The 11,739-nt window shown below is 54.1% G+C and overlaps 2 protein-coding genes across 4 annotated transcripts in view; both read left to right on the forward strand.

Annotated features, from left to right (window-relative positions):
• Positions 1-4,654, forward strand: part of NONO (non-POU domain containing octamer binding) — a 12,840-nt gene extending 8,186 nt beyond the window's left edge. For 2 of the 3 annotated variants that reach the window (XM_025044422.1, XM_025044423.1), the window contains 8 exons: positions 550-650; positions 802-998; positions 1,409-1,493; positions 1,901-2,003; positions 2,558-2,597; positions 2,828-2,937; positions 3,321-3,428; positions 3,640-4,654. In XM_025044422.1, coding sequence (XP_024900190.1) covers positions 550-650; positions 802-998; positions 1,409-1,493; positions 1,901-2,003; positions 2,558-2,597; positions 2,828-2,937; positions 3,321-3,428; positions 3,640-3,774 — 879 coding nt within the window. In that variant the 3' untranslated portion in view covers positions 3,775-4,654. The remainder of the gene's footprint in view (positions 1-549; positions 651-801; positions 999-1,408; positions 1,494-1,900; positions 2,004-2,557; positions 2,598-2,827; positions 2,938-3,320; positions 3,429-3,639) is intronic. The other variant, XM_025044424.1, reaches the window with a different exon arrangement.
• Positions 4,655-4,727: 73 nt separating this feature from the next.
• ITGB1BP2 (integrin subunit beta 1 binding protein 2) lies at positions 4,728-8,850 on the forward strand. The gene is made up of 11 exons (XM_006908538.3): positions 4,728-5,339; positions 5,575-5,624; positions 5,713-5,769; positions 5,845-5,990; positions 6,814-6,908; positions 7,012-7,070; positions 7,210-7,280; positions 7,394-7,493; positions 7,687-7,800; positions 8,025-8,087; positions 8,443-8,850. The coding sequence occupies exons 1-11, from the start codon at positions 5,276-5,278 to the stop codon at positions 8,668-8,670; spliced, it is 1,047 nt and encodes a 348-aa protein (XP_006908600.1). The 5' UTR covers positions 4,728-5,275; the 3' UTR covers positions 8,671-8,850.
• Positions 8,851-11,739: the final 2,889 nt, after the last annotated feature.

Genomic DNA, 11,739 nt, shown 5'->3' on the forward strand with positions numbered 1-11,739 from the left:
GGTTCAGCCTGACCGCAGCCTGCCAGTCAGTGGCCTCCAGAAGCCCCATTCCCGTGGTCGTGCCACACTGGCGAATGGCTGTGTCACCGTTCTGGCAGGGCATTCGGTATAATCTTAAATTTTCGCAAGTGCGTGAGGATTGAGAAGTAAACCTTTTCGATCCTGCGATAGGTCGTTCAGTCCACGTTAAACGTCCCTTGGAAGTTCTGTAACTGAGAAGCCGCTTCGCGCATGCAGCATCTTCGCGTTTACCCACGTAGTGCTCTGGGCTTCCCTCGACACCAGACACGTAGGCTGCATTGACCACGTACTTGGACCGATTTCTAAAGCTGTATTCGGAGGTCCGGAGCCCGACCTGACCCTGTCCGCCCCAGGTTCCACATCAGGCCATCGAAAGGAGTCGATGACAGGGGACGGGGTAGAACAGCGGCTTCAGAAGTTTGCCGACTTGTCCCGGCCTGAGCCCTAACCGGCTCCCCGTGTCACGGCAGATGTGAGAGGCAGCCCGGGGTGGGCTCTGACGCGGGTAATGCTCAGATGCTTTCTTATCCCAGATTTCCGCGGCCTGTGACTGTGGAGCCCATGGACCAGTTAGATGACGAAGAGGGACTTCCAGAGAAGCTGGTCATAAAGAACCAGCAGTTTCACAAGTAGGTGGGCCCGACACAGTCCCCCGTTAGGTGCTCGCCTGTTCCGAAAGCACCTTGCCCGGGAACGTGTGAAAGGGGGAGTGCGTTGCTGAGTCGGGGTGGGGGGTGCGTCTCGGACACGGCCCTAGTAACCCCGGAACGTCGTCCGTAGGGAGCGAGAGCAGCCGCCCAGATTCGCACAGCCCGGCTCCTTCGAGTACGAGTACGCCATGCGCTGGAAGGCGCTCATCGAGATGGAGAAGCAGCAGCAGGACCAAGTGGACCGCAACATCAAGGAGGCGCGCGAGAAGCTGGAGATGGAGATGGAGGCCGCGCGCCACGAGCACCAGGTCATGTTAATGCGGCAGGGTGAGTACGGGCTGCGGCCCGGAAACCGGACGGGCAGCCTGCGTCGTTTTGGGGGTTCCTTTGTAGTGATCGGAAGGGAAAGGCCCGGACCTCTCTCTCTCTCTCTCTCTCTCTCTCTCTCTCTCTCTCTCTCTCTCTCTCTCTCTCTCTCTCTCTCTCTCTCTCTCTCTGTCTGTCTGTCTGTCGAGCGTCCGAAGTCTGTTGTTGAGCCTGGAAGTGTGGCGGAGAGACCGGGCTCTGCGCAGAGGGCACTGGTGGCTTCGGCTTCCTTCTGGGAAGCCGGGTCCCTCAGACGGCCACTCCGGGCTCAGAGATCAGATCCCCTTTGCTTTCCGGATCTGTGATTACGGACGGTTACCTGGCCCATGCGAGGACAATGACGAATACTCTCGACGGCCCCGTCGTTCTAGATCTGATGCGGCGCCAGGAGGAGCTTCGGAGGATGGAGGAGCTGCACAACCAGGAGGTGCAGAAGCGGAAGCAGCTGGAGCTCAGGTGACTCTTTTTCGCTGGCGCCTTTTCCCTGACAGCTCCGAAGGGGAACGTCTCCCTTCTGCCTCCCGCCCCCACGCCGCCTCCCGCACGCACTCGCGCATGCGGGGGTCCGTTGGCAGACCTTTCCCTTCGGAGGGGACGCGTGTCGGCTGCCCCGCGGATCTAGGTGGCAGTCAAGACAAAGCGGCCGCCTTCGTACCGGGCTCACGAGGCTCCTTTGGGAAGGGAGAGCGTTTGCCCCTGGCGGACGCATGCCAGTTGCTCTAGGGCCAGGCACACGCCACGGTGACTTTGCGGAGAGCGGCGAGAGTTTTCGGAGGGCTCTCGATCGCCTCGGCCGAGCCCCCTGCTTCGCGGAGCCGCTCAGGTGCCGGAGAGCCTGTGCTGAAACACCTTGCTGACTCCAGGCAGGAGGAGGAGCGCAGGCGCCGTGAGGAGGAGATGCGGCGACAGCAGGAAGAAATGATGCGGCGCCAGCAGGAGGGATTTAAGGGAGCCTTCCCCGATGCGGTATATGTCTTTCCATGCGCATGACGCGCCGGGCCGGTCAGGATAGGCAAACGCGCTGTGAAGTGTCCGCCGAGGCTGTAGGACACACCAGGTTCCCGTCCGCGTTCCCCTTCTGTGACACTCCTCCGAGAAAGAATTTGTAGGCAGGGAAGGGAAGGTTTGAAGGGGGGCTCTTCTCGCCCTACAGGCAATTTAGGATGGAAAGCTGGGGCTGCACGATGAGCTAGAGGCAGCCCGGTGGCAGCCTGGGCCAGTCCTCCGTTGTCCTCGCGATGTTTGTCCAGGCCGGAGCCTGAGAGGACGATACCTGCCTGTCCCCTTTCCTTTCGGCTCTCCTGTTCCTAATAGGAGGCTTTTCGTTTGCATCTTAGTAGCTCCGACCTTGACCTCACTGCACACCTAGCGAGGCGCTGTCATGAGCGTTCCTCAGCTTGGTCTCAGTGCCCTTGGGGTGTGTCACCGCTCTGTCTGCTTTCCCCAGTGCGAGATCGTCAGAGGATTGTGGGAGAAGGCAGTGCCATCTCGGGCTGTCTTCAGTGATTTTTGTTTTTCAGAGAGAGCAGGAACTTCGCATGGGCCAGATGGCCATGGGAGGTAAGGCCCCGGGAGGTTAGTGGCTGTGAGTTCCCCTCTCGTCTCATCTGTGGCGAGCTACGTAGCTGCTTTTACCTGGTCCGGATTTAACGGGTTGACATTTCCGGGAGCACCGTGTACGGGGGGCGGGGTGTAACGTCTGAGTCCAGAGGTCTTGTTGAATTGCTTCCTTTGGAACAAAGACACTGATAATCTCTGCTCCTTGTACTGATCACACGACTCTGCCTTAGGTGCTATGGGCATAAATAACAGAGGCGCCATGCCCCCTGCTCCTGTGCCGACTGGTACCCCAGCTCCTCCAGGACCGGCCACTATGATGCCAGATGGAACCTTGGGATTGGTAATACACTGCAGGGCCTTACAGTAGCTCTACATGCTGTCAGGAGAAAGGACTTTGCCCTCACAGTCCCGGGCCTGGCCACGATTTGGCTCTGGATGTCAGTCTGTAGGATGACTGTTAATCCATTAAATGTCACCTCCAAATTTTTCTTTCAATCTCGCGCAAACCCAGTCTCTAACTATACTTAGGAGTTGGGCAGATGCCTCCGATGGGCCTGTCCGACGGTTTAGTTCCTATCCTGGGTCGAACCCACGCGTTTTTGGAGGGAAGGCAATGAAGACTAGACGTTAACACATAACAGAGATGTGAAGCCAAAAGGCTTTATGGCTCATACAGTCCGGTGGTGGTTTTAGTTCTAATATCAAAATGTTCAAACTGGATAGGCTTCGGGTTGCTTGCCCTTGTCCGGCAAAAAGGATATGGCTACAACGCACCCATCCTGGGATTTTCGTACGTCACGTTGTTTAGCAGATAAGACTAGAGAGAAAAAGGTAAAGGTGGGACGGGGGGGGGCGGGGGTCCCTGATTCCGGCAGCCTTCCTTCCGGGGTCGGGCGCTACACTCCTGAACAGGCTCGCGCGCCTCTAGCATCAGGAGCCTTGAACAGCTGGGTGGAGATGGCCTCCGAGGGAGGGACTGCCGATGGGTGGCAAGCTTAGTCCCTAGGCTCTATGGTCACGTTGTCCCCTTCTTCTCTTTAAGACCCCGCCAACAACCGAACGCTTCGGCCAGGCAGCTACGATGGAAGGAATCGGGGCCATCGGTGGAACCCCGCCTGCGTTCAACCGTGCGGCTCCTGGAGCCGAATTCGCTCCAAACAAACGTCGCCGATACTAAAAGAAAAAAATTGCAGTGTCTAGTTTCCCAAAACCCTTAAGAGAAGGACCCTTTTTGGACTAGCCAGAATTCTACCCTGGAAAAGCGTTAGGGATCCCTCCCAGTAGTTAGGTCTCCCCTGCCTGTCCACTCCAGGGAGTCTGCTGGAGGCAGAGGGCGAGGGAGGGGCGGTGTCTACCGAATCAATTCTGTGTGGTATGTCGTCTAACTCATCGAATCATGTGGTGCATTCCTGAACTCCCAAGTGATTTTGGAGGGTCAGGAGGTGGGGGAATCGTGACAGACAGGATTCATTGCAGTCAGAGCCCCGTTCATCTTGATCATTCCGTTCTCCGTGCCCTCTCGCGTCTCAGCCCCCCCAGCCCCAGAGACACTGCCAGGTATACCACAGCACCCCAGCACCCCCGATGACCTTAGCCTCATCCTCCGTTCACTCCCAGGTGGGAATTCAGGCCAACGTCCGCAGCGGTCAGCGATAACATACATACGGTTCTGTTCTATCCCATACATTGCCCCTTCCACGTCCCGAGGAAGACATTTTTCTCTTAGAGCTTTTCATTTTAGCACACCTTTAAAAAATCTTGTGTTAAGTTGCCGCCTTCATTTTCTTGGGTCAGGACGACCCGGGAATGGCCCTCTCGTGTCCGATGTTGCTGTTCATAGCTTTTCTCGGTAGGCCTGGTGCAGTCTTGGGGACGGGGCTGCCGCGTGCCGACAGCCCGGACGGTGGCCCTCAGCCTTGCCTATCCTAGGTAGTCACGCCGTGCATTTTTTTATCTGTGTACTACGTTTGATTTGTCCCTGATACCTTTGGAGTTTTTCTGAGAAATGGAGCAGTCATGCAGCATCGACTTATTAAAATACATTTTAAGCCTTTTAATTTCCTGTGTGATTTTTGCGGGGGGCGGGGGAGGTGAGGGAAGGAGGGAGGGGCATTCTGCCTTGGCAGGAGCACTGGGCTCTGGAAGGACAACCCTTTGTGCCCCTTCGCCTAAAGGATCCGTCGTCTGGAGGGTGGCCGCATCCTGTGGCTAAAGTGACCCAGGTCCGTGCTTGTGACAGTACACGTTACTTGAGGATGGAGTGGGGGGGCTGTTGCCCCACAAGGGCAGATGGGCCGGAGGGATCGGGGTGCCCTCACTGAGCCGGGAGGGGTCTCCGCGTTGGCACTCGTTTCCCAGCAGCTGCTGGCCCGTCAGGCTTGGCACTGCAGTCGACCGAAAAGTGCCTCAGCCGTGCGGAGCTGACCTCACCCCAGGCCCCAGCCCTGCGCTGCCTGCTCCTTTTCTCAAGCCTCAGAGCCGAAATCCCGAGCTGTCCCCATTGGCCAGGAAGAGCCAAAGACGTTCCCTTGCCCATGTTAGGAGGTGGCCGCCTCCCGAACTAAAGATAGACACAGCTGGCCCTCGCGGGCAGCTAAAAGCCTGCAGACCTAGAGGTGTGCCCCACTCGGCAGCCAGGCTCCTTGAAATACCCTTTCAGTAATCCTCCCAACGCCTCCATGTCTCTGCTGTGCCATAACAAAGGCTGTGGGCAGCGCTTTGACCCCGGTGCCAACCTCCCTGGTGAGTAATCCAGATCTTGCCAGGGGGCTCTCGGGGTGCTGGCGGGCGGTTGGCCTTGGGCAGTCTGTTCACGGGGTAGAGAAAGAAATCACGCGTACCCGCCTGAGCTTAACTGATCTGGGCGATTGCCGGTCTTCACTGTTTTTTTTTTTTATGTTATACGGAAAAAAATATAAGCGTGTAAACCCGGGCATGGTCACCCTTCCCTCCCTGATCCTTCTACCGGTATTCACAGATTCCTGTTGCCATCACCCCGGGGTCCCAATCTTCCATGATGCACTTAAGGTGAGGCGTAGCTGGGGGAGGTAGCAAGAGCATTTCCCCGAGGAGATACACCCCGGAACCTGAGCTGAGCTGGGTCTGTCGTCCCCAGGGTTGGTCCTGCTGCCGGAAGCGCACCGTAGACTTCTCTGAGTTCTTAAACATCAAGGTAAACGCTAGACTTCCTTAGATTCTGCGGCTGACAGGAGTCCATCTGTAACGCTTCTCTCCTCCTCTGGACCAGGGCTGCACTGTGGGGCCGCACTGTGCTGAGAAGCAACCTGACGCCCCTCATCCTGAGGACCCGGCCACAAGCAGTTCGCTTCAGGAGCAAAAACCCCCGACTACCATTCCAAAGTCAGCAGAGACTTTGCGCCGGGAGAGGCCCAAGTAAAGGAGGGGGTCCCTGGGTTTTTCCTACGTTAATGGAGCTTCCTAGAAATGACTGACGAATGGGTCACTGGGGTTTGGGAGCTAGGGAGCAGGCACGCGAGTGAGGACGGCCAGGCGTCAGGCTTGGCGTGTGCTCTGTGCCATCGCAGAGATCCCGTGTCTGAGAGTAACGCCCGTCCTGTAAAGGGACTGCGGGCCGATGGGCTTGGGGGGGTGGAGTGTGAGCAGGCAGCGCCCCTGGATCCATACTTAGTTATGATACAAGGGGGTTTGTTGGGGATGACTCGATTTATTTTTTCCTTTTGGAAAAGAACTTTAAAATAAGTTTGATGTCAAGGAAGGGGTGTAGTAGTATTGGCAGCAGTATCGGCTGCAGAGACGAGGAAGGGAATTTTGTGGAACCGGGATGAGCCGCAGAAGAAAGTCATATTCGGTCCACAGCTAATTAGATGAAGAAGAAGAGGAGTTGCGTAGCAACCGCATGGCCCGTTTTCTTCTTCTCCGCAGGGACCCCAAACCCCTGACCCCGGGGGGACCCCCAGGGCATCTCTCGCCCATCTACTCTGCGGACAAGTGCGCTTAGCTTTGGAGCAACTGAGTAGATGGGCGACAGATGCCCTGGGGGTCCCCCCGGGGTCAGGTGTTTGGGGTCCCCACGGAGAAGAAGAAAACGGGCCATGCGGTTGCTACGCAACTCCTCCAGCCCTGCCTCAGTGGCAGCAGACTCGGGCTCTGTCGGCACCCCGCACCCGGGGGAGGGTTGGAGCTGTCGGCCATGGTTAATGAGTCAGAACGAAGTCACCCCACCCGTACCCCCTAGGTCAGAGTCGCCTCCAAAGCTGCTTCCGCTAAATATATCCCAAGCCCTGGAGGTGGCATTGGAGCAGAAGGAGTTAGACCAGGAGCCCGGGGCCGGTAAGTGGGTGCCTGATGGGACAGGCCTCGCAGAGTGAACTCAGTAAGGGGGCCCTTGGGCGGGAGGAATGGGCGGGTTCCTGACTCTGTTTCCCCCGCCTAGGACTTGACAGGAGTCTGATCCGGACTGGTTCCAGCTGCCAGAACCCTGGCTGTGATGCCGTGAGTGAGAGCTCGTGGGGGCTCCAGCTTGTGGGCGAGGGACGTGGCCCCCACGGGTGGCTGGGTCTGGATCGGGGGCTGCGTGCGGTGGGCTTCGCAGTGACCCGACAGTGTCCCTGTTCTCCGTGGTCTGTCTCAGGTTTACCGAGGGCCCGAGAGCGATGCTGTCCCGTGCACTTACCACCCAGGAGCACCTCGATTCCACGAGGGGTGAGGGTGGGGACCGGGCGGCTGCAGGACAGCTTTCTGCCGAGCTTGACCGAGATGGGAGCGGGGGGCTTGTGGGGACGGGGAGGAGCTGCGCTGAGTGGCCTTTACCTCAGGATGAAGTCTTGGAGCTGCTGTGGCATTCAGACCCTGGACTTCGGGGCCTTCCTGGCGCAGCCGGGATGCAAAGTGGGTAGACATGACTGGGCGCGGCAGGTAAGGCCCACCGTTCCTGGACTCGTGATGAGAAGCCCCTTCCAGAAATCATTTCTCCTCCGTGTGCCTCGCGGCCAAGTTCCGCTCCTTATCCCGCGACACCCCAGAGGCCACCGCTTCTCCGCACACACCTGAGGACTCCCCTCGGGTCAAGAGTTCATCTCCCCACCCACATCTCGCATCTTCTCTTTAGCTGCCAGCGTCTTGCCGTCACGATTGGCACCAGACAGAGTCCTTGGTGGTGGTGACCGTGTACGGGCAGATTCCACTGCCTGCGTTCAACTGGGTGAAGGCCAGTCAGACCGAGGTGAGCAGCGTGCGACGCGGGGCGGAGGCTGGGGAGCCGGCCATAGCACAGCGTTCCAGCGTTCCGGGCCCTCGGCGTGGAGGCGCCACTGTCCCCGTGCTCGCTCAGGGTCACCTGGCTGGCCCGTGGATGTCGCGCTCACGGCTCCGGCCTGGTCGCGTGTCGTAGTGACCGCTTCCGCCCGCCCTGGGATTGTGACCGCCCCTGTCATTCTTTGCTCTCAGCTCCACGTCCACATTGTGTTTGACGGGAACCGTGTGTTCCAGGCGCAGGTGAAGCTCTGGGGGGTAAGTGAAGACAAGGGGCGCGGGGGGCAGGAGCGGCGTGAAGAAGGCAGACGCGTGAGCAGAGGGCGTCCCGAGGGACGGAGTCGTAGTGGGAAAACGTGGACGTTTTCTCCTCGTTTGCTTTGATTCTCTCTCTCCCTCGCCCTCTCTCTTTTCCTCCCTCTCTCCCCGCTTCCCTCTCCCTTCCTTTCCTCCTCTCTCCCTTCCGATATCGTCTCCTTCGACCAGCTTTTCCCCAGCCTTCCGGTGTTCGATTTTCCTCCGTCATTCATCGCCACCCCACCCTGACCCCAGTCCCTTTGACTTCCTCACTTTGTCTTTCTTCTGTGTCCCTCTATCTTTCCCTCTTCCTCAGGTTATAAACGTGGAGCAGAGCTCTGTCTCCTTGATGCCATCTCGGGTTGAAATCTCCCTGGTGAAGGCTGACCCAGGCTCCTGGGCCCAGCTGGAGCACCCCGATGCACTAGCTGAGAAGGCCGGGGCGGGGGTTGGGTTAGACATGGATGAGGAAGAATCTGAGGATTCAGATGATGATCTGAGCTGGACAGAGGAGGAGGAAGAGGAGGAAGCCATGGGGGAATAGTGACACCAGACAGTCAAGTGTCTAGACAGGACCTCGATGACTCTCTTAGGATCTCAGAGGCCAGGATACGCTTGGCCACGTGATACTGGGCAGCAGGAGGCTGAAGGAGGAGAGAACAAAAGCGTCCGAGCCATGCTGTTTTTTTTCCCCCCTAAATAAATCTTGTATTCTACGCTTTCACATAGTGTCATTCTCTCAGCTCGCTAAGATCGTATGCATCCCCCCGACTTCTGGGTGTGTTGTACGCACACGTGAAAACCGGCACGTGCACATTCGATCTCTTCTCTACAACCGTCAGGTATTTGCTGCGTACTTTCTCTGGCCCAGTTATGTGCCAGGTGCCTTAGAGATGTCTGACAAACAGGAGACGGACTCGCTCCTCCTCGGAAAACTAGTCTGGCTGCCAGACAAGTCGAGGCTGATGTCCATGAAACAACGAGAGAGAGTAGCAGGTAGTTGAGCTGAGTGCGAATCGTGTGGTACCGTTTTTGACAGCTGTAGGACTTGAGAGAATGGAGAAGTGAATGTGGACCGTGGTAGGAAGGGAAGGCTCCTCGGAGGAACTACATTTTGTACAGCTTTATTGAGATACGATTCGCCCATTTAAAGTGTAAAATTCAGCGTTTTTTAGAATATTCACAGTCGTACAACCACAATAAATTTTAGAACATTTTCATCGCTCCGAAAAAAAACCCTGTGCCCCTTGCCAGTCACTCTCAACGTCCCTCCAGAGTCATAGCCCTAGGCAACCAGCAATCTGCGCTCTGCCCCCGTGGGTTCGCCTGTTCGGGATATTTCCCGTGAATAGAATCATATAGCATGCGGTCTTTTGCTTCGCATAATCTTTTCAAAGTTCATGCATGTCGTAACATCTATCAGTACTTCATTCCTTTTTTATAAGGGAATGATATGTCGCTGAGTGACAGCACATTTTATCTATGCATCAGCTGAAGGATATTTGGGTCGTTTTCTACTTTTTGTCTGTCGCGAATATTCTTGAGAACGTTCATGCGTAAGTTTTCACGGGCACATACGTTTTCATTTCTCTCGGGTATATACCTAGGAGCGGAAATGCTGAGTCCCAAGGTAACTAACCGTTTGAGGAACTGCCAGACCATTTTCCCGAAGAAGCCACAGCTCTTTACATTCCCACCAGCTGCGCCAGAGGCTTCCAGTTTCTCTATATTCTCAGTAAAACTTCTTTGCCTTTTCGATTCTAGCTCTCCTGGTGGGTGTGATGTGGAGTCTTATTGTGGTTTTCATTTGCCTTTCCCCGATGGCTAAGATATTGAGCATCTTTACACGGGCTGCTTGTTGGCCCTTTGTGTCTATTATTTAGAAAAATATCTATGCTTATTTTTTCCTATTTGTTAATTGGGTGATTTGTCTTTTTATTGAGTTGTATATTTTAAAAATATATTTTGGAGACAAGGCTCTTGTCAGATACACGATTGTGTTTTCCCACTTCCTCCATGCTGTCCTCTGATACACAAAACTTTTTACTTGTTACGAAGTCCGGTTTATCTGTTTTTTCCTTTCGTTTCTTATGCTTTTGATGTTATATCCAAGGAACCATTGCCTAATCCAAGCTCATGAAGATTTGCTCGTCTGTTTTTCTTCTAAGTTTTATGATTATAGCTCTTACATTTGGGTCTTTGACCTATCTTGTGTTAATTTTTGTATGTGATACGAGGCAGGGGTCCAACTTCATGCTTGTGCACACGGATACCCAGCCATCCCAGCACCATTTTTTGAAAAGATTCTCCTATCTCCGTTGAATTTTCTTGGCACTCTAGTTGAAACACAACTGACTCTAAATATGAGGGTTAAGAAATACATTTTGAACAGAAATATGAAGAATGAGAAATTTGCATGGGTATGGAAGAGAGGGAGAACCAGGATGGGGCAAGAAGATTGTTTTATTTTACTTTTTGTTTTCATTTCAATTCCAAAATAGCACATGGGCGCTCTAAGAGACTCAGTGCAGTCCTTTTGCTGCTTGTAACCACTGCCGACGTATAAGAGGGTATGTTAAGGGCGGGGGAGACAAGACGTTAAGTGGGGTGTGGCTAGATTGGATGGAGCCTAAAATTCTAGATCGAGGATTTCAAACACGATTTCAGAGAGAGTTAAAAAGGCATATAGGTCTTTTCTTTTTCAATGTAGATTCTTAATCAGAGGAGACTCTTTCGAGTCTCCCTTGATTCAAATTTACTCGAGAATCTGAGAGATTCAAACAATGAGACATAGAACTAGAAATTTCACCAAACCTCAGATGATCTCAAGTTCTTTTCATAGCGCCCCATTCTCTCAGTTCAGCCTCTAGGAGCAGAAGGTCGCATTGGGAGCTGGCAGTAAGATGGCGGTGGCGAATGGACAGGGGCGGCGAAGGCGAGGGATCACAGCATAGTGTGGCTGAGTATTTGGAGCTTGAAGTGAGATTAGGGGACGTTAGGAAATGAGTCCAGGGATAAGTGTCAGATCAGAGGTAAAGAGGCTTCCTGAACCTCCAGGATTTTCGACAATTGTCACTCAGCTCTCGGTGTTCACACTGTGGGTTTGAACTGCAAATGAAGTTTCCCCTTGAACCGAATCCTTCAGATCCTTTTGAACCCTGGCAATAGTTCACTGTCAAGGTCATTTTTCCGTGAGTGAGTCGACATCCATAGGGGTTTTGGTGGACATTTCAAACTATGTAGAACTGTAAAATGCATATAGAAAAGTGCATAAAGTACACTAATATTAAATGTACAACTTTTTTTTCTATCTTATCAAAATCAGGGGACCAGCAACTACCCAGAAATCCTGGAGAGGATAGAGGTGAAGAATTAAAAAGTTCAAGTAACCCTTTTCTATAAAGTCGATATGTAAAATTTCAAATTTATAGCATTAAGAATGTAGTGTGCTACCTCATTTTACATAGCCCAAAGCTTAAAATGTAAAAAGGTTTCAAGCAGGTGTATCATATTAATAATGACAACGATAACCATAGCTACCATTTCTGATACAAACTAACCTGCCAGGCACTGTGCTAAGTGCTTTGCATGCGTTATCTTATTTAATGTCACA

The sequence above is a fragment of the Pteropus alecto genome, unplaced genomic scaffold (genome assembly GCF_000325575.1).
Source record: "Pteropus alecto unplaced genomic scaffold, ASM32557v1 scaffold312, whole genome shotgun sequence".
NCBI classification, from domain to species: Eukaryota; Metazoa; Chordata; class Mammalia; order Chiroptera; family Pteropodidae; genus Pteropus; species Pteropus alecto.